General features: G+C 37.8%; 2 protein-coding genes across 3 annotated transcripts; both read left to right on the top strand.

The window, feature by feature from the left end:
* The first annotated feature begins 1,401 nt into the window (after positions 1 to 1,401).
* On the top strand, positions 1,402 to 3,387 carry LOC113750225 (glycosyltransferase family 92 protein At1g27200). Its single transcript, XM_027294209.1, has 4 exons — positions 1,402 to 1,889; positions 1,965 to 2,408; positions 2,487 to 3,056; positions 3,180 to 3,387. Exons 1-3 carry the CDS (start codon positions 1,441 to 1,443, stop codon positions 3,040 to 3,042), a joined length of 1,449 nt encoding a protein of 482 aa, XP_027150010.1. The 5' UTR covers positions 1,402 to 1,440; the 3' UTR covers positions 3,043 to 3,056; positions 3,180 to 3,387.
* A 9,180-nt stretch (positions 3,388 to 12,567) lies between these two features.
* On the top strand, positions 12,568 to 17,909 carry LOC113749062 (probable serine/threonine-protein kinase PBL21). 2 transcript variants are annotated; one of them, XM_027292707.1, is made up of 5 exons: positions 12,568 to 13,455; positions 13,735 to 13,919; positions 14,229 to 14,418; positions 16,255 to 16,646; positions 17,107 to 17,909. In XM_027292707.1, the coding sequence occupies exons 1-5, from the start codon at positions 13,368 to 13,370 to the stop codon at positions 17,404 to 17,406; spliced, it is 1,155 nt and encodes a 384-aa protein (XP_027148508.1). In that variant the 5' UTR covers positions 12,568 to 13,367; the 3' UTR covers positions 17,407 to 17,909. The 2 variants fall into 2 exon arrangements, with proteins under 2 accessions (XP_027148508.1, XP_027148509.1); XM_027292708.1 differs by having other exon boundaries at positions 12,568 to 13,452.
* Positions 17,910 to 19,297: the final 1,388 nt, after the last annotated feature.

A 19,297-nucleotide genomic window follows, 5' to 3' on the forward strand; every position in this document is an offset into this window, starting at 1 on the left:
CGATGCGCGTGCAACATATTAAAAGAAAAAAAATATGGTGACGAAAATTACTTTGATTTTGGGTTAATTACACTACTAGGTCTCGCACTTTATCTATAAGTATATATTTAGAGACATAATGAATAATGATACGATATGTTAATCTAAGATTACGGAGACAGGATGGATTATGATGTGATACGATACGTAATAATAATAATAGATATTTAGAACGTTGTTAAGCTTATCTAATCTAATCTAATATAGGGAAAGTAGTACACTCAAACTATAATTTCGTCGAGACTTGAAGTAGTTGAAATAGGTTATGTCAGTCCTGTTGGATATTTTGATAAAAAAAAAAAATAACAAAAACTATATATATATATTTGGAACAAGAGACGTCATGTTAGCCTTATGATCCGTTCCATTTCCATCTCTCTTTTTTTTCCCCTAAAAAACGTTGTAAAAAATGGTCTTCAAATATTGAATTCCAAAACAGACTTAATAGTTGACAATTAAATTATGGGCTGTCTGGTCATTTTAACATTTAAAAAGATTGTGATCAAGTGAATGAGGGCTAAAATCGGAGTGAAATCAATATTATATTATGCTTTCCCTAAGCAACTACTAATGCTGCTGATTTTCTGAAGGTTACTGGTTGAATGTATGTTCCTTTCTTAACAAGGCAACAGGCAATCAGCTAATCCAACAATTAAAAATCCTTCACCTTATCGGACTCAACCCACATTCATTCTCCTCCCTTTTTCTTGATTCTTGAATTATTAAATTAATAAAGAAACCCCAAATGATCTACTAATCCCAATTAACGAATTTCCCGTTCTTCTCCTTCCAAAGGAAAAAGAAGACTCTTCCTTCTTCGGAAGAACGAAAAGACAACATAAATAATGAAGTAAAAGTTTGTTATGGCGTCCCTTCCTTCCCCTGTACTATTCTGATTCTCTCCTCTTTGCGATTTTGGATACCGGACCACCTCCTCCTCCTGCTGCTGCTGTGCCATCATCTCAAGATTCAAGAGGGGCCTGGCCGGTGGCGGTGGGCATGGCCCGAAATCTACGCGCAACCTTCCTTTACGTAGTTTTCTCCATCTTCTTCTGTGCTTTCCTCTCTCACCATTACCTTCATCGCGACCCAGCTGTTGTTTCCCTCCCCAACATTACCACCGCTACCGCCCTCAACTTTGATGTTGATGATGATCAAAATGATGATCATCCCCGCCGTCCTCCACCAACCAATTCGCCCCCTGTCCCACCAATCACCACCGCTACAATTACCTCCACTGCCATCATCAATCACGCCATCCACGATAATCTCTCCGCCGCCCACCACCCCAAAATCCCTCCTCAACCATCCCCTCTCCTCCTCCTCCTCTCCACCGTTTCCCTTCTCCTCCCCGACTGGGAGGTTCTCGTCATCGTCTCCCCCGAGCACACCCCAACTCTCATGACCCATCCTCGCGGATACCGACACGACGACGGCCAATACCTGTGCTCGTTTCCCAACAGCGATATCTCGCCGGCCACTCCGGCCGGCGTCCTGCATTTCCCTGACAGGGCGACGTTCAAGTGCGTCCTCCCAGAAAGGAGTCGTCGGAGATTGCCGTTCCCGAGGCCGGTGCTGACGAAGAACCGCGCACCACCGCCGCAGAGGAGTTCTCCGGCCCCGGAAATGCTCCGGTGGACCTACGTGGCGTATGATTCCCTGACGACGGAGGACGATGTGGTGGTGTTCGCGAAGGGGCTGAATCACAGGCAAGGAATAAACCGTGAGCCGTCGGAATTTAAGTGCGTGTTCTATCGGGGCGATGACGTGGCAAACGGGGTGAGAACTGCCGTTACGAATTCCATGCAGGAAGTGTTCCGTTGTCAACGACCCTCCGAACTAAACGCATCGTTTCCTCTATTTTCTTCTTCTTCTTCTTCTTCCAGCAGTAGGAGTCCTCCTCCTGCCGGGGAGGATCCGGAGAGAATCAAAGTTACCCTGGAAACCGTCCTGGATAAGCGGGTTCTCCCCAGCGTCGCCTACTATAACCCCCCGCGCAAGCTAGCTGCGAAGAGCAGCGGGAGGGCGCTACTGTGCGCCTGCACCATGGTCTACAACGTGGCCAAGTTCTTGAAAGAATGGGTCGTCTATCATTCCAAAATTGGGGTGCAAAGGTTCCTGCTCTACGATAACGGCAGCGACGACAACTTGAAAGACGTGGTGGAAGAGCTGGTGAGACAAGGTTACGATGTAAACACCTACTTTTGGTATTGGCCCAAGGCGCAGGAGGCCGGTTTTTCCCACAGCGCCGTTTATGCTAAGGATTCTTGTACCTGGACGGCTTACATTGATGTGGACGAGTTCATTTATTCTCCTTCCTGGTTCAATTCGTCAAGCCCATCAAGCTCCATGTTGCATTCCCTACTCACGTTACCACCGCCGGTCGGGGCCGCAACGGATGATCATGATCATAATCATAACAACAACAACAATAATAATAATAAAAGATCAATATTAACGTCCAACGCCGAAGAATTAGCATCATTGTCATTAGGGCAAGTTCACATCGGGTGTCACGAATTCGGGCCGTCGAACCGGACGGAACATCCTGCAGAGGGAGTGATGCAAGGGTACAATTGCAGAAAGCAGCTCGAAAACAGGCACAAGTCTATAGTGTTATTAGATGCAGTGGACAATTCTTTGTTGAACGTGATACACCATTTTAGTTTGAAGCCCGGGTACTGGCCTAGGAAGTTGAGCATTCGGGAAGCGTTGGTGAATCACTATAAATTCCAGGCGTGGCCGGAGTTCAAGACCAAGTTTAGAAGACGGGTTTCGGCTTACGTGGTGGACTGGACGCAACAGGTGAACCCTGGTTCCAATGATAGAACCCCGGGGCTAGGGTTTTCAGCCGTTGAACCTCAGGGTTGGCCTGGAAAGTTTTGTGAGGTGCTTGATAACGGCTTGAAAGACCTCACCCGGAAATGGTTCGCACTCGAAGTTGCATCCTCCTCCTCCTCCTCCGAGGTTCACAACAACTACAAGATGGCTTGGCAAAGGTGACCGGCAGCTGGCGGGTGAGAACCCAATTATTACTAGTAATTAAAAAAAAAAATTTTTTTTTTTGGCCCCCGAGAGGTGCTTCATGCATATTGATTTCCTAGTATTTTGGTAGAAGAATAATTCTTTTCTTCCGTTAGTACGTACAGCACCCTCGTTTTCTTGTTCACAAAGGAAGGGAAGGTGAGGTGGCGGCTGAGCATACATGAGAATCTCATACGAATGAGAGAGGATGATTAATGGAGAGAGTGAAGGGACGGAGCACTTGGACATTTAGGAGGAAAGGAATATAATACCAGTGTAAGGTTGCTTCTGGCTGCTACAAGACGACGACTAGTAGCTTTATGGAGTAGTTTATAAATTTATTTTTTTTTTTCATTTTCTTCAGGAGCTCTGTGTCTTGTATACTTTATTAGCTACATATATAGTTCAGTACAGTAGTAGTTCTGTAGGATACTATTACGTGAGACAAGAAGACTTCCCCACCTAGCTACTCTAGATCTAGATTGGAAGGAAGTTAGTTATGGACACCCCTCCATACTTGGTATCTAGATTACTTCATTTAATTTCCTCTGCAGTTTTTGGGCCTTGGAGTTATTTAACACGCACTTCTGGGTCCTGAGAAGCTTGAAGAATCTTTTCCATTCTTTTTCGGTTATGGTTATGTATGAAAAGATAGAAATAAAATGACCACAATTTTAGATATTCACTTAATTTTGTTAGGTATAGGTGCTTTTCTTCTAGTATTCAAGGCTCTATATTTTGGGGACGTGTATGATACCTGGGCTCCGGGAGGGGGAGACCACAATTTTAGGTATTCACTTAATCTTTGTTAGGTACAGATGCAAGAAGAATGAAAGAAGAATGAATATTTTGTTTTGTTAGCGAGGCCTTGTGGCTTTACCACTTTGTTGTTCTGTTTTTCTACTAGAAAGAACTGGTCACATCACGTAGTAGAAGTGTAGAACGAACGGACCCATTAAGGGCAGAGAGAGAGAGAGAGAGAGAGACAGAATATGTTGGTTGTTTCCTTGTTTTGATGCTCATCACCTTTTCTTATCTTACTGCATTTGACAATTTTCAATAATAATAATGTTTTCGTGGGGAAGGGATTGGGATCTGTGAAATTGGAAAACGAAAGAAAAGTACTATTAGATGGATTCCAGTGGCTGAGACTTATTCACGATGTTCAAGCAGTATGAATGTGAAAAAACAGAGGAAGGACAGAGTCAGAAGGCAAAGAAAAGGCGAGAGAGGGGGCATCACCAATTCATGATCAGGCTTGACATGAATCCCAATTTTGCATCTCATCTCAAAGCGCAGTTCAGAGATGTGGAGCTTGATTTGAGTTGTACACAAATCAAGTTCGTTCTTTCCTTGTTTTGCCTGGTTTCGCTTTATTGCAGATTGCGCATATTGTTCGAGTGATCAGCACAATTTGCCTAAAAACTTGATCTTTTCCTTTAATTGCTCTAAAAGTTACCTCACGCGCTGCTCCATCTCTAATTGATCTGTTTTCTCTCCATTCCTTGCTCTGTTCGATACATAAAAGTAAAAAAGGCAGCAGTACAAGAGCAGAATCATGAACCATGATATACAGAACAAGCTACAAAGTCTTATGGTCCGGGCTAGCTCTCTTTTACGTATTATTTACTAGAAGACTAGATGTCAAGATTTTCCAACTAGTGGTTGCAGAACTTGAAAAACATAACAGTGCCTTGATTTGGCAGACTGATACTCAAAGCCCATGTCCCATACTCAAAGCACTTCAACTGTAATTTATAGTACTTGTTATATTTTTTATGTATGTGTAAAATCATTACTATCTTTTGTGGTCTTATGATAATTGCATCAAAAACATCCGTTCACTAGCTAATAACATATTATATATTTGTATAAATGTATGTTCGTACGTATCATCCAAAAAACTCCCTTATTTCCTACATTTCAAAAATATTTTGAAAATATTCACACTTTTAATTAGCTGTGTAAAACATGTAAAGAAAAATTTTAAAATTTAAATAAGGATAATGACATACTTTTGAATTACATACAGAATAAGAACGGCATGTATTATAATAACTATAGCTTTATATATATTGAAGTAATAAGGCGATAAAATTTTAATATATTTAACGTCTCATATATAAAAAATAAGTTTAAAGTTGGTATAGATGTAGTATAGTCCTTAAAAACTACAGTAAATTTATCCATTTTTACTATTACCAAATTAGTTTATTTTTCAATTCATACACGATTTATATTTATGTTTATTTATTTATTAATCTATAAATCCTAATAAAATTAAATAGCACTTTTAATCCAATTACACGTCCAAAATTTAAATTACTCAAAATTTTTAATTTGTACATATTGAAAAATGTTAATTTAATCCAAAGAATAAATTTACACAATCAATCATGAGGTTCTAAATTTTGGAAATTTGTATAAAACAAAAAAAAAAATCCAACTACATTAACAAATTTATTTTTTCAATTAAAAAATCAAAGTGTAAAGCAAACTATGTCATATATGCAACATATATGACGTAAACCACATTTAAAAAAAAATTTCAAAGTGTAGCTGCACATCATAAATGCGGCTACGTTAATACTTTTCTTTAATTGACATTTTATAAAACAAGTAATCTGATCGCAGTGCCGCACATATTACTTTAAAAAAAAAAATTGACATTTTGAATTCTTTTGTCACTAGCCATGTTGATTTAAAAAAAAAAAAATTCACCAGTCGGCCCACGTGGAATGCGTGGGGATCCTATTTGAAAGACCCTTTAATTATTTTGAGAAATTTGCCGTAATGGGTGGTTTGTGTAATGTGAATGCCATGTTATAGCGCCACATAAATTGTACCATTCGGAAATCGGATAGTGTATCATCACTCCACCAATTTTAGCCCACATGCAAGTTAACTTCTGGAAAATATGTAACTCAAGTCTACTTCCTAATCTTACAAGTTTTATTATTTAGGAAATTATGTCTAATTAGAATCCCTTTGTGATTTGGTTATTGAGTAGCAGTAGTCAAGTTGGATTAGGAGTTGGATAGTTTAGTTGTATGTATATATGAGCTATTCGGGATTATGAAAGAACCATCAGAGAGAATTTGAGAAAATTAGTCAGTGGCCTCCTTGTTTCTGGCTTTGGGTTTCATATATCATAGTCAATTTTTATCTTCACTCAACAAACCTTTGTTCATCATCATCACCATCTTCTCTATTCTTCTGGGTTTTTTTTTTTTTTTTTGCGTATTTTGATCTCATTCTCAGTCTTTCCACGTCATTTTCTGTGTCCTTATCATCTTCATCTTCAGGATGGCTGATTTCTTTGAAGATGATTTTTTGGCCATTGCTAGAAATTTTTGGGGTGTTTTTAAAAAAAATTTCCGTAACAAAGTTTTTAGAGTATATTTTGGGATATTTTTAGAATATATTTTTGAATATTTAAGGGTAGTAAAATTTTTAGAATATATTTTGAAATTTTTTTTAACCATTAAAAAAAAATAGATGGCTTTTTAGAGTACAATTTAGAATACTTTTTAAAATTTTTTATAGTATCTATATCTATATAAATTTGAGAAAGGGTTTTAGTAACAAACCTTCACACACCTTCCCACTCTCAATTCTATTTTTCTAACATTTTACATTTAATTTATTTCATAAAATACATCATGTCCACGTTTGAAACACACTACCATGTTTCCATCAAATAAGAATTCCACTCCAATTAATACTTCTCCTTTCACACACCTTCCTACTCCAATTAACAATTATACTCCGATTAAAACTCGTCCAACCCAATAATAAGAGATAACAGTATAATTTTATCAAAAATCACAATTTACCATCTCTTACAGCTTACTTCTAGAGACAAGGAGGACCAAGAACTGAATTGTGGAGATACAAATAAGGAATGAGTCAAATGTGAGACTGTCATTTGGGTTCGTATTCCATTTCTTGGACTCTCATTTAAATAAGTGATTAAGATAACAACCTTACAAAGAAAACAAGGAATAGGGAATGCAATTTGCCTCACTTGGGAAATAGGGTAAAACACATAATACTATAAAAATTTATATCTATACATATTGCAACGAGGGTTTTTTGCATGGTTAAATCAGAATACTTATAATTTCTCATTCTTTTTTTTATATAGAATTTTAAAATTTTTAATTGTTATATATCATTTCATGTCTTTTGAATTTAAAATTAAGAAGTGGCCAACTTATGTAGAAATTTGATTTGAAATATATTAATGTAAGGGTAAATACAGAAGAAAACCACCAACCCTACTAAAAGCAAATAACCATATTTTACTCTTCAACTTAGTAATTATAATTACTAAGAGCAAATTATATAAAAAAATAAAAGAAAATAATATTCATTGGTCATGGATTTAAATTATCAATAATGGTATCATTTGTGAATCCTAAATTATGAAAATCACTAAATAGAAAACAAAAGTACTACTTGTCTAAAAAAAAGAATGAGATTATAGGAATATAACAGAAATGATGGTATTGTGGTAAGAGATCTAAAAGTCATAGAAGGCAGCGGATAGCTAATTAGCAGGTAAGAGAGAATGGAAAGGGTGATAGTTTTTAATATTTTTAAAAATCTTAAAAACACATATTACAAAGATTATTTTTAATCTATATTAAAATTTTTAAAAAATAATATTCTACAAGCACTCAACAATTTTAGGAGTGCTGTACCTCTCAGCCAAGGAGACGAAAAAGAATTCCTGTAAAATATAAAGAATGGATATAAGGTCCACTGGATAACCTAATTGTTCTGTATGTTGCTAAGACGTATAGGAATTCTATTCAAGATGTCAATAATTATGTAACAGACGTTTAACTTGAACTCTCATTCGATCATTGCTATTCAAAATCAATTTTATTTCAAATACATAGCTGGCAAGCCCAGAACATTCAAACCAGTATCGGAGCAAATTAGGGTAAATTAATAGATTTCTGATTGTGATATGATTACCATTCTCAAACCTGATCAGAATGAACCAGGGCTCGCCAACCAGAAATGGGAAGAACCCTTTGCCGCCCAAACATACATCAACCAAAATAACCGTCTATTTAGCTCTTGCCAACAGAAAATAATAACCGTCTCCAGCTTGTCTAACTAACAATTGGCTCCACAGCACCAGTATAAAAGAAGGGAAATTGAACTGAGTCATTCCCTCCCCTGTTCATATCCTGCTCAATTCTTACACATGTCGCCTTCATCATCTTATCTTATTTTTCTTTCTTCTTCATCTTCTTCCTTCTACATTGCTTCATCATCTTTGAACCTTATATGTTTCGTTGTCATCATTTTTAGCCCGTAGCTTGTTCTTCACACTCATTCTTCACTGCATATTCAGTTCACTCTACAGCTGATTCTCATGGATCATATTCTTGAAAAAATTGAGGCATTCTTGCTACCTCCTCTCAGGTTCTGTGCAAGAAACCCAGGAGTGAGAGAGGGTCTAATCTCCATGGCGCGGGCAATGGCGACTCTGGGCCTTTTTTGTCACGCGAAAGAGCAATTCCAGGCCGTTCGCAGTTTTCTCCAACAATCATTAGCATTGACGAAGTGAACGACCAGGAGACTTGCACATTCTTGATCCTGGGCTATTTTATTCTGTTAGCCTGCTTGTGGATAATTAATAGGATCAAAACCTGGGAAAAGAAGCGCTCCGCTTCCGCTAGAGTAGCGTTGAATTTTGTGCTCCGTTACTTGTTGAATCTAATAGAACAAATGGGCACTAGTGTTTTTCGAGAGTTCATTTGCTTTAGTCGCAGCGTTTGCGGCCAACTTATTTCAGTCCAAGACGATGATGATTGTCGCCCTTTTCTCTGCGGCATCAATCATCAGTTTCATGTTCGCTTGTGTCTTGCCAGAAGATTTCGGTTTCCTTGATTTGTGTAGCAACCTTGCTTTAGGATTCGCTGTACTAAACAAGCATCATTGGCTAGTTTATCTCCCAGTGTGTATGGCCCCGGTGATACATAGAAGAATTAAACCAGTGTTGTTTTGGGCAAGGAACATTGCTGCAAGATCCTCACGTCCAGATCCTCCTCCTCTTCCAGTCCCCACCCATAGCGCCAGCCCCCCACACCTAGCCACTGGAGTCAGTAATTTTGATGACCAAAACCTAATTCAGCGAAGCGTCAGCTTCCCTTATGTCACTTCCGCAGTGGGGTCAAAGTCCAGCAAGAATGTCTACATTTTTTTTTTATAGGATTGAAGTTCTCCAAATTCGTATGAAAGGTAACCTGTACTCTTTCCAAATTCATATAAAAGCTTCTGCAATTAACCTGTACTCTTCTTGTAGTAGGATCGAGCGTCACAAATAATCGGTTCTCAACAAAGACTTTTTGCAAAGGCTCCAACCTTGTATTAGTTTCTGTGATTAATATGATGTTGCCGTCTTGAAAGAAAAAAAAAAGAGGACTTTTTGCACCTGTTAATTGATTTAGTTACCATTAATCTGAGATCAGATGTGCTCCTGGCTGCACAGAAGAGGTCGTGATTTTTGGTCTAAAAGAGGTCGTGATTTGATCACATCCGTCAAATTTCAACAATTTAAGATCAAGATGGAGATTGTATCATCTAAAATTGGGCCCCTGGAATTTTGCGCAAGAGTTAGAGGACCCTGAGTTTGGCAAATTGGCGTGAGAATGAACCTTATCCAGATCCTGACCATCTCGGTTGCAGAAGTCGAATACGTGGCAATCATCCGCACCTTTGCAGTGCGGCTGGTGTCAGTAACTTGGTGCTGACGCCATCCAAACCAGCAAACTTTTAGATCTTTCCTAAAAGGTCATAAATAGCCTTGGTAATATGCTACTCCGTATATGAGTACTTAACACCCAATATAATTTCTTTTTCTAGTGTTTCAAAGAAGAAGAGTGACAAACGAATATATAGAATTAGAAAGGCATTCAAACTAATAAGAAATTATATATTAAACTGTACAACAAAAAAAATTCATTTGTCTTTACTTATCATCCCACAAAAATTTATACTTGTGGAATTTCTACTCTCCTTTTGACATTAATTGCCATTAATATGCATTTCTGGTTGCAGGTATTACAATTCGCCATGTTAAAGTATTTTCTAAAAACCTTTTGTTGACAACATACAATTTTTCCAATGTCTTGCAATGTAATTATTCTTTTCCTTGTAAATTATGAATAGGTAGCATTATTTTAGAGGTAAGTATCAAATTCACAAGATTTTACAACACTTATTATATCTAGCTATTTTGTTATCAGCATATTAGCTATATTGATGGAATGCAAGGGTTTCACATGAAAAATAAAATAGTCGACTCAGATAATTATATCGACTAATAAAGAAAATACAACTTTGATTCAAGCATCACCGGCATAGATTGAGTTTTATAGAAAACATCGATCAAAGTGGATTGAACTTTTAAAAGAAAGTTGATATTCCAAACTGTAGTTTAGCGTATTAAACGGTTTATCATCAGGATACATTGTGGTAGAATTCGTGAATCCATAATTCGTCCTCTTATTTTCAATTCATTGAATGAGACCTGGTAAATGTGCATCTCTATCTGAATCCCACATGGTTAATTTTTTATAACTCCAAATTAATTAAATGTTCTAAAGTAGGAGCATTTAAGTTAAAAATACATGGAAAGCGTAAAGAGAAGCATACTCCAAGGCCAAATTGATAATTCCCTCAAACGAGTCTAGCAAAGAGAATCACAAAGAGCTTAACGGATGATCACACCATGCGCCCAATTGAACCCGTATAAATCTACTAATAGACAACACAATTGGTACGTTATCAGATAGAAGACAATACAGAAAAAGAAAAATATTTTGATTTCAACTTTTATTTTTTTTTTTCAGTGGCTATGAATTAAGAAGATTCCGTCCCTCGACAGAATTTTCTTATAATATAATGGACTACTACTAGTTAGTGTATAGTACTACTAATAAAGAAAATTGCCCCACGCCAAGCTTAGCTACGAGTTTATTTATGAATGGTTGGATGGATGGATGTGGGTCCACTTGAGATTGATTACAGTAGTCTTATCTCTGATGCAGTCTGGAACTTTAAATGAAGTCGACAGACAAATCTGCTGCACAGATTTATTGATTCATAGGTAAGGTCAATCCTATGTTGGATTGCTTGACGGGACGAGAGTCCCGCAGCTTTGAAGAAATAAATAATAGCTGGAGTAACTAACGAGTAGTAAGTAGTAATACGTGAGACCATCAAAATCCTATGTGGTGAGTGGTAATTTCACTAATTTGCAAGACCAGAACAGGTTCAATTGTTGTTGTCCACCTTCCCCTCCCTCGTCCATCATTCTCCTCCACTCACCACTGTAACAATAACACTAGTCTACTGCTATCAAGTAGGAGTATCAACTATGGGGATCCTATTCCTACTTCCTAATTGACGAAAATGTTGCATCCGCATTGAAAAAATTTTATGGTTCGCCTCACCCTAAAGCTTTGCAAAAAGCCTCACAATCTCAAAAATTTTCTAGCACCTCATCTTTGGGTGCGGTTGTATCCATCGAGGGAAATTGGTTCCATATTCCTGTCTGGTAACAAAAATAAATACTAAATAAATTACCAAATAATGTTTGGATATTTGCCAAATTCAATATGTGAGAAGAGCAAATGGCCCATGTTGATGTTGGAGTTGAAAAAAAAGCATCACTAATTAATTACCTCCTTATGAGAGATACCTTTCAGATGATCTGGATTTGCATCACTTACACTAGCACAACATCACTAGAGTAGAGTTGATCCAACCACTGAGCTTACCTCAGCGACCACCGCCAAAGCCGCAAGGCTTGGTGGGATTAGAGGTTAGGGATTCAAACTCTGTCTCCCATCATTTGCCATTAATGTTGTAGGCCATTTCAAGTGGCTACCGGATGAGTGCGCTACGCATTCGTTTGGATCGGTAGGTGATTCAGTTCTCTTCGATTTTTCTCTGAATTTCTTTAGGTTCCCTCCCCTATAGTATAGACTAGAATAGAATAAATGTAGGGTCTATCGTTGCAGATAAAAAAAAAAAAAAAAAAAGGAGTTGATCCACCTCTAAATATATATATATATATATATATATATATATATATGTTTCAATTGAGGTTTCTTCTACGGCTGCCCCTTATGTGCGTGTGACTCTGTGACTGTTTGTGTGTGTGTGTGTTTTTTCCCCCCTTCCAACACGTCACGCGGCTGTCATCCAAAGAAAGAACACACAGGGACAAATTAGTAAATTCGGGTGGCCCCATCCAAAGGTTTAAATGCCAACGGAGAGAGAATGGTAGAGAGGAGTGAGGACTACGGAGTAAGTAAGTAGTACCATGCCAGTAAAAGAAAGAAAGAAATGAATGAATGAGTGAGAGCGACCTGCAAGAGCAAAAGTTCATGCTTTAATGCAAAATTTTCCACCGCCAAATACCAAATGCCAGTGATGCATCCCTCCTTCCCAATTTTGCCACCGCCACTACCACTACCACCGGTCCATTAGAATTTATTAGCCCCACACAAACTCACGCACCAGAAGGAAGGAAGGAAGGAAGTGCGTGTGACGGTGTGAGAGAGGGGGATAGGAATGATGATGATGACGATGATTTCATCGTCGTCATCCGACGATAGAAATAGAGGAGGGTCGTGAGATCACCGTTAAAGGTGGCGCTCGAACAGGAAAAGGCGGCGTTAGAAGAATTTTAAAGTTTGTTCTGCTCAATTTAGTAAACATTGCTGTCATCAAATCTCACACCAACCCATCTTTACATTTTCTTCCTCCAATCTCACTTAACGCTCGGTCCTAATTACCCCCTAAGTTTCAGGCAATTCTCACCACTTTTATAGCAACTATCTAATTACATTACAATTACCCTATTCTTTTGTTTGCACCATCTCTCTCTGCTTTTGTGTTTCTTAATTATTGATTTCTTCTTTTTCCTTTTTCTTTGTTTTTCCCCCCCTTTTTGGACCATACATTTGGTTGGTGTAGATCTGTGTGAATTTTTGGTTTCTAGCCGGCTAGGGTTTCTCTGATTCTTTTTTCCTTTCCCTTTTTTTTTGGGGGGAAAGGGGAGAGAAGAACATTCTCTCTCCTTGCACGGAAAATTTGTTGTTATTTCGCCTGTGTTGATGGTGTGATGTTCGTTGTCATGATAATGTAGCAGTTAATTTTGGTAAATTGAGGGGAATTTTGAACGGAGCTTCTTCTGGTGTCCGTAAGTTCTGCTATTCGTGGGTTGGACTTTGAAATTCGAGTATCGCAGTTAAAAAAAAAAATCAATATAGATGAGCTGCTTTCCTTGCATGAGCCCTCGCCGTAAGGATGTTAGGGACTATGATGAAGATATGGCCCCTCGATCTGCTGATTCAGGTCGTTGTTCTTCTCTTCCTTTCTTCCCTATTTTATTAAATATTCCCCCCCCCCCCCCCAAATTTTTATTTTCTTAGAGAATATTTTCCCCCTTTTTCCATTTCTGTTTTGGGTGTTTTTCTTTCTTTTTTCCCTTTGGGTGGGCTGGGGTGGGGATGGGTGTATAATGCGTCAATTCGTGAATGTGATGTAGCTGTTTCAAAACAAATTGCGCTACTCTGGAAATATGAGGTTATTGAATTTTTATTCAGGTTGTTGATTTGCATTTTTTTTTATGTGTAGCGAATGGGAGACGAGGTGGTTCCGTGGGAAGTAAACTCAGAGAAAGTATGGCTCAGAAGACCAATGTGGCACGTAGCTTCACTTTTAAGGAGCTTGCAATGGCTACCCAAAATTTCAGAGAAGCTAATTTGATTGGGGAAGGAGGTTTTGGATGCGTTTACAAGGGCCGTCTGGAGTCTGGCATGGCATGTTCTCATCTCCCAGCGTATATAATAGATGCTTTTTTGACTATTAGATTAACATATTCCTAAAAATCATTGAGTGGGATGTTAAATCTTGATATAAACCCATCTAATCCCTCATCCCATTTCACAATTGAAAGAGAAAAAATGGAGTAAAGAAGGGGCAGTTAAGATCATTGTGACAGAGACGGACAATGCGGAAAATTATCTCCATATTGATGAGATGATTTTGGACTACAACCTTCAAAATTTTTTTTTTCCTTTTATAGTGTTGATGGTGCAGTAGTGTTAATCTATGAGATATATGTGCAGATTGTTGCTATCAAACAACTTAATCTTGAAGGCCTCCAGGGTAATCAGGAATTCATTGTAGAGGTTCTTATGTTAAGTCTATTGCATCATCCGAACCTTGTCAATTTGATCGGATATTGCACAGATGGAGACCAGAGACTCTTGGTTTATGAGTACATGCCAATGGGTAGCTTGGAATATCATCTTTTTGGTAATTTCTTGCAGCAAAGTTTGAACTTTTGTTAGTTTTTCATTTGGAAACTCATCTACTTATTTTTTTTTTCCCTGTGACTTTCTTCTCATCTTCAGACACTTGTCCTGAATTACTAATAAAAGAAGTTAAACAAGAAAACACAAAGGTTATTTCTGGTTGAATGTCGGTAGAAATTCATGTTTCAGATTGGTATCTTTGTATTCTTTTCCTTTTTAGGATGCCTTCTAGTCCTAGAACCCAAGAAAACTCAAATTTAAGGGAGAGGTGGTGAGACATGGATAAGTTGAAACTAGAGAGTGGCTTAAAGGTATTAGATGGTCTAGATTTTTCAAAATTGCTGGTTTTATTGCGTAGATTGTAGGTTTGCTAGGCATAAGAAGGCTTGCAAATTTAGTATGCATATTATCTTTATTTCTGCTACAATGAGCATGTGGATGAATGTTGTATTACCCAATTTCAACTTCTAGCTTCTTTTGAAGCTTATTCTTCTTATATTATCAGCTCGTATATGTGTATTTTTTTATGCAAAACTTCCATGATGCTTGTGCCTCTATAATACTTAATTTCTTTCCATCACTTTCACCTAAATAATTTGGAATTTTCCTTCTGAAGCACTATTACAAAAAATGTGCGATTTTTTTCAAGTTTAAGCTGATCATTCATTTAGTGGCTTAAATACAGCCATGTGGCACTTGAAGTAGCTTTAAGGTGTTTGAATTTGCGTTTTGATATACACATCTATCATTAAGTTTTCTATACACAATAGTGAGTGATCATGACCATTGTCATTGATAAAGGGGTGCCTTTCAGACTTTACATCATAGCATATTCCATTCATTGCTTATTGGCTTCTAAGAGGTAATATTTGGTTATCTCCCAAACTAAATGAGTGCATAAATCTTCCAAAAGTGGAAACCAACTTGCACGTGTTAATAGTAATCTTCAAATTGCTGCAAGGAAGTGCATATGGCCTTTTTGTCATTCTATTTGTCATCATTGAGAAAATCATAACAACATTAAATGGTTTTTGTTGCAATGTTACAATGAAACTACCAGTCACATTGGATGGATATCTTTGACCCCTTGATTAGCTAAAACAGGTTTTTCCCCCTTTCCTCTGAACTGTAAGTGAACTTATTCTGAAATAAGAATCCCTGTCAGAGAAATTAAGAAACTTAGGAAAGAAACAGGCAAATCCAAAAAGAAAATGCATGTTTTTTAATGTTAGATCTACTTCAGGAGAGGCGCCAGCCAAGACTTGGTCTATCCGTGGAGCTACATACCCCCTGGTTGGTACAATTACTGAACTTAGTTTGTTCCTTGAATGCTGAGGATGAGTGCAGAGAATAGGGCTGAAAGGTGAAAATTCACCTCGAAGGGTAGATGCCTGTGATTCACCCCATAGAAAGAATTTGCTTTGGATATCTGCTTAACAGTATTAATGACCCTACATGCAATTGTTTCCTGTTCTGTAGTTAAAAAAAGTTTGTTCCTTCACTGTTAACTGGAAGCCTAAGATTGTTTTTGGGCAGGGTTTATTAAATTGACTTTGTTGCATCCAGAGATGCATTAGGAGTTCCAACATATTTCCATTACCTTTTGTTTTCGGTTTTCTTTTTTCTTCTTTTTGCCTTTTATTTGAGGGGAGGTGGGGTCCCAAGAAAGCCCTCCATCTTGTCCGATTTTAGCTTTCTTCAAAGGTACTATTGATATTGAGCTATTGAAGAGTGCTTTGAATCTCTTTTTTCCCCTAATTGACCTATTGCTGCTGTTTGATATGTCTTTGAGTTCATTTGCTTGTTTGCACGTTTTGTTGTCACCTTTTGTTTTCAGACTTAGACCCTGGTAAGGAGCCACTCAGTTGGAGCACAAGATTAAAGATTGCTGTTGGTGCAGCGCGTGGTCTTAAATATCTCCATTGCTCAGCAAATCCACCTGTTATTTACCGTGATTTGAAGTCTTCAAATATATTGCTGGACAATGACTTCAATCCGAAGCTCTCAGACTTTGGACTTGCTAAACTTGGACCTGTTGGTGACAAAACCCATGTTTCGACACGAGTAATGGGAACCTATGGTTATTGTGCACCTGAATATGCCATGAGTGGGAAATTGACTTTGAAGTCCGACATCTATAGCTTTGGTGTGGTTCTGCTGGAGCTTATTACTGGCCGCAAAGCTATTGACTGCACTAGGAAGCCTGGGGAGCAAAACCTGGTTGTGTGGGTGAGCTGTCATCTTTAGCTTTTTTTACATGTTAAACCTTGTGATCTCTTGAAGAAAGTGCATGAGGACGACTTTTTTATTCTTAAGTTGGCTAAGTGGCAGAGGACATTTTTCCAACAGTGTTTTGGTTTTATGTGGATTACTACAAAGATGATCTTAAAAGATTGGGTGATTTTGTGTTTAAACTTGGGGTTTAGAATATTCGGCATCTGTCCTTTATTTCCATCATGTGTAAATAATTTCCTAAATAAAATAGGAAAAACATATTATTATTTCTGTTGTTTTTATACTCATGTGGAGTTAGTACCTCATTCAAGTTCTCTTATTCCTGAGATAATTCTGACTGCTACTTTGGCTATTCTTCTTCACAAATATGATTGATTTCTAGACTGGAAGATCGTGAAACCTCAGTATCATTGGTTTGCATCTTTAACATGGATGGTTGACTTCTTCATTGCAGTCTCGACCTTTTCTCAAGGACCGGAGAAAGTTTGTTCTGATGATTGACCCCCAGTTGGATGGGCACATTCCTCTCCGCTGTTTGCATCACGCAGTTGCAATTGCTGCAATGTGCCTTCAGGAGCAACCAAGTTTCCGACCCATCATTGATGATATTGTTGTCGCACTTGAATACCTAGCCTCTCAAGTAGATAAATCAGATTCTCATAAAGGCACATCTTGCAATCAGCACCCGGCAGGCCTTGATGTTAATCTGGAAGAGAAAAAGAAAGATTTGGTTAACTATTCTGCTGCCTTTTAATTCTTAGTCGTTTTAAGATGCTTGAGGTTTGTGGTGCTGATGCACTTCTTTTTTGGGGCTTAACCAGAAGGTGGCTTTGGAGGACTTATAACAATAAGAAGTTGAGGGAAAGAATCCTTATTTCTGGTTTTGACAAAAGAGTAAGGTGCATGACTGCTTGCGGATATTTATACATGATTGGTATCCTGTAAAGTGTAAGAAGGATGTAAAGGGATTCTAACATCATTTAATAGCTTGATTTTCCAACCAAAACTGGCTGAGTTAAATTGCATTTGTTTTAGCAAAGTCCGTGTAAATATTACATTTTGAAACTCGGACGCAGAAGCCCTGCTGGTGGGCTGAAAGGAGTAGCGTTGATCATCTTCTTCTTTTCCATCAGAAAACGTTCACTAGTCTGTACAGTGGTGATACCAGAACTTGTCATCTCTTCTAACCTAGAATGTGTTGAGAACTTCAAACATTACGTAGAATTTTGTGTCATGCAATTCCTGTGTTACTTTCTATGTTATCTGGTATGCTACTTTTTGCTTAGATGCCTTGCAGATTACCATATGTAGATCCATCTGCCTAACATTTGATTCTGCATACATGGAAGTATCCTGATTTTCTAGTTGTATTTAACTACTTGACATTTTATTAGAAACTGGCTGTGAGAAATTTTCATAGAGCATGGGTTGAAATTGATGTTTCTTTTATCATGTTATCGTACAAAAAAAAAATATGGTATTACCAGGCGATGGATTGGGAACTAGAGTGGCACAGAATGCTTTGTGAATCATTTCGCGTCCAAAAAATTAGTGTATGTCTAGACCATGGGCTCTGTTTGGATTGTAAATTATTTGAGATATTTTTATTGTAACATTTTTTGTGATGTGATGTATGTGAGATAAAAAGGTAATTGGAAAGATAAAAAAAGTGTATTGAAAATTATAATGGCGACGTAAGCAAATAAATTTTAGCAAATAATCCTCTATCCAAACAAACCATAGTTCACATGTAGCTACTTTCAGAAGAAGCTAAAAGTTGGGGAATTATGTGTATTCTAGACAGGATTTCCGGAGCTTCTCTATCTCTGTCTCCTTGACTTTACCCCAGCCGCCACGTTATGTAGTTGTGAGCGTAGCGGAGCCTCTAATATTTTACAAGGGATTTATACTTTGCAATTGACTGCTGTATAGCAAAACCCTCTTCAGCACAGCCCAGTTTAAGGAGGTTGTCTTTGGGTGATTAGGACGCTCCTGAACCTTGTCATCCAAATGTCTATCGTTAAATTATTTGTTTGTTTGTATTATAAATATAATTTTTAATATACCTTTTTATCTTTTCAATCATTTTTTTTTTTTACATATACATCACATCACAAAAAGTATTATAGTAATTATTTTAAATAATCTCCTACTGTCGACCAAGTCGATAATGATGACGACGACAAACCGTGTATTTCGTGTAAGATATGAATACAAGGATCAATCAGCATCAGAAAGTAAAGATTTGTGTCGTTGACAAAGTCTCGAGTGACATCTATGCCCCCCCCCTTCACCTTAGTAAAAAATTTGTTGTACTATTTGCGGCAAAGCAAAGCTGCAAGAACGTGAATAATACACTCACTCGTACGGCCGTACTGTGAGAAATTTTACTAGCTGAGTAGCAAGCAAAGAACCAACTCCCTTTAGTGGAGTTGGCCACCACCTTTAGCGTGGAGTGAGAGGTCAAGGATTCAACTCTTGCCTCCCCATAAAAAAGTTGCCATTTAATGTAACCTCAAAACCTTTGCGATTTCGTATCTCGATCGGTTGACGCGGTTTTGTCCAAACTCAGAAGTCTGTGGTAAGAAATTCATGATCTTCTGTGCAGTGTGCACCTCAAAGCTCAAGGGGCTGTTCATTACATA

This window comes from Coffea eugenioides, chromosome 10 (assembly GCF_003713205.1).
Source record: "Coffea eugenioides isolate CCC68of chromosome 10, Ceug_1.0, whole genome shotgun sequence".
Taxonomy (NCBI): domain Eukaryota; kingdom Viridiplantae; phylum Streptophyta; class Magnoliopsida; order Gentianales; family Rubiaceae; genus Coffea; species Coffea eugenioides.

Excerpts from the sequence above, each read along its gene's own strand:
- LOC113750225 (XM_027294209.1), top strand. The coding sequence starts at position 1,441 with ATGACCCATCCTCGCGGATACCGACACGACGACGGCCAATACCTGTGC. Across the intron at positions 1,890-1,964 it reads CCCTCCGAACTAAACGCATC|AATCAAAGTTACCCTGGAAA; the intron begins GTTTCCTCTATT and ends GGATCCGGAGAG. Across the intron at positions 2,409-2,486 it reads ATGTTGCATTCCCTACTCAC|ATCAATATTAACGTCCAACG; the intron begins GTTACCACCGCC and ends TAATAATAAAAG.
- LOC113749062 (XM_027292707.1), top strand. The coding sequence starts at position 13,368 with ATGAGCTGCTTTCCTTGCATGAGCCCTCGCCGTAAGGATGTTAGGGAC. Across the intron at positions 13,456-13,734 it reads TCGATCTGCTGATTCAGGTC|CGAATGGGAGACGAGGTGGT; the intron begins GTTGTTCTTCTC and ends TTTTATGTGTAG. Across the intron at positions 16,647-17,106 it reads AGCAAAACCTGGTTGTGTGG|TCTCGACCTTTTCTCAAGGA; the intron begins GTGAGCTGTCAT and ends TCTTCATTGCAG.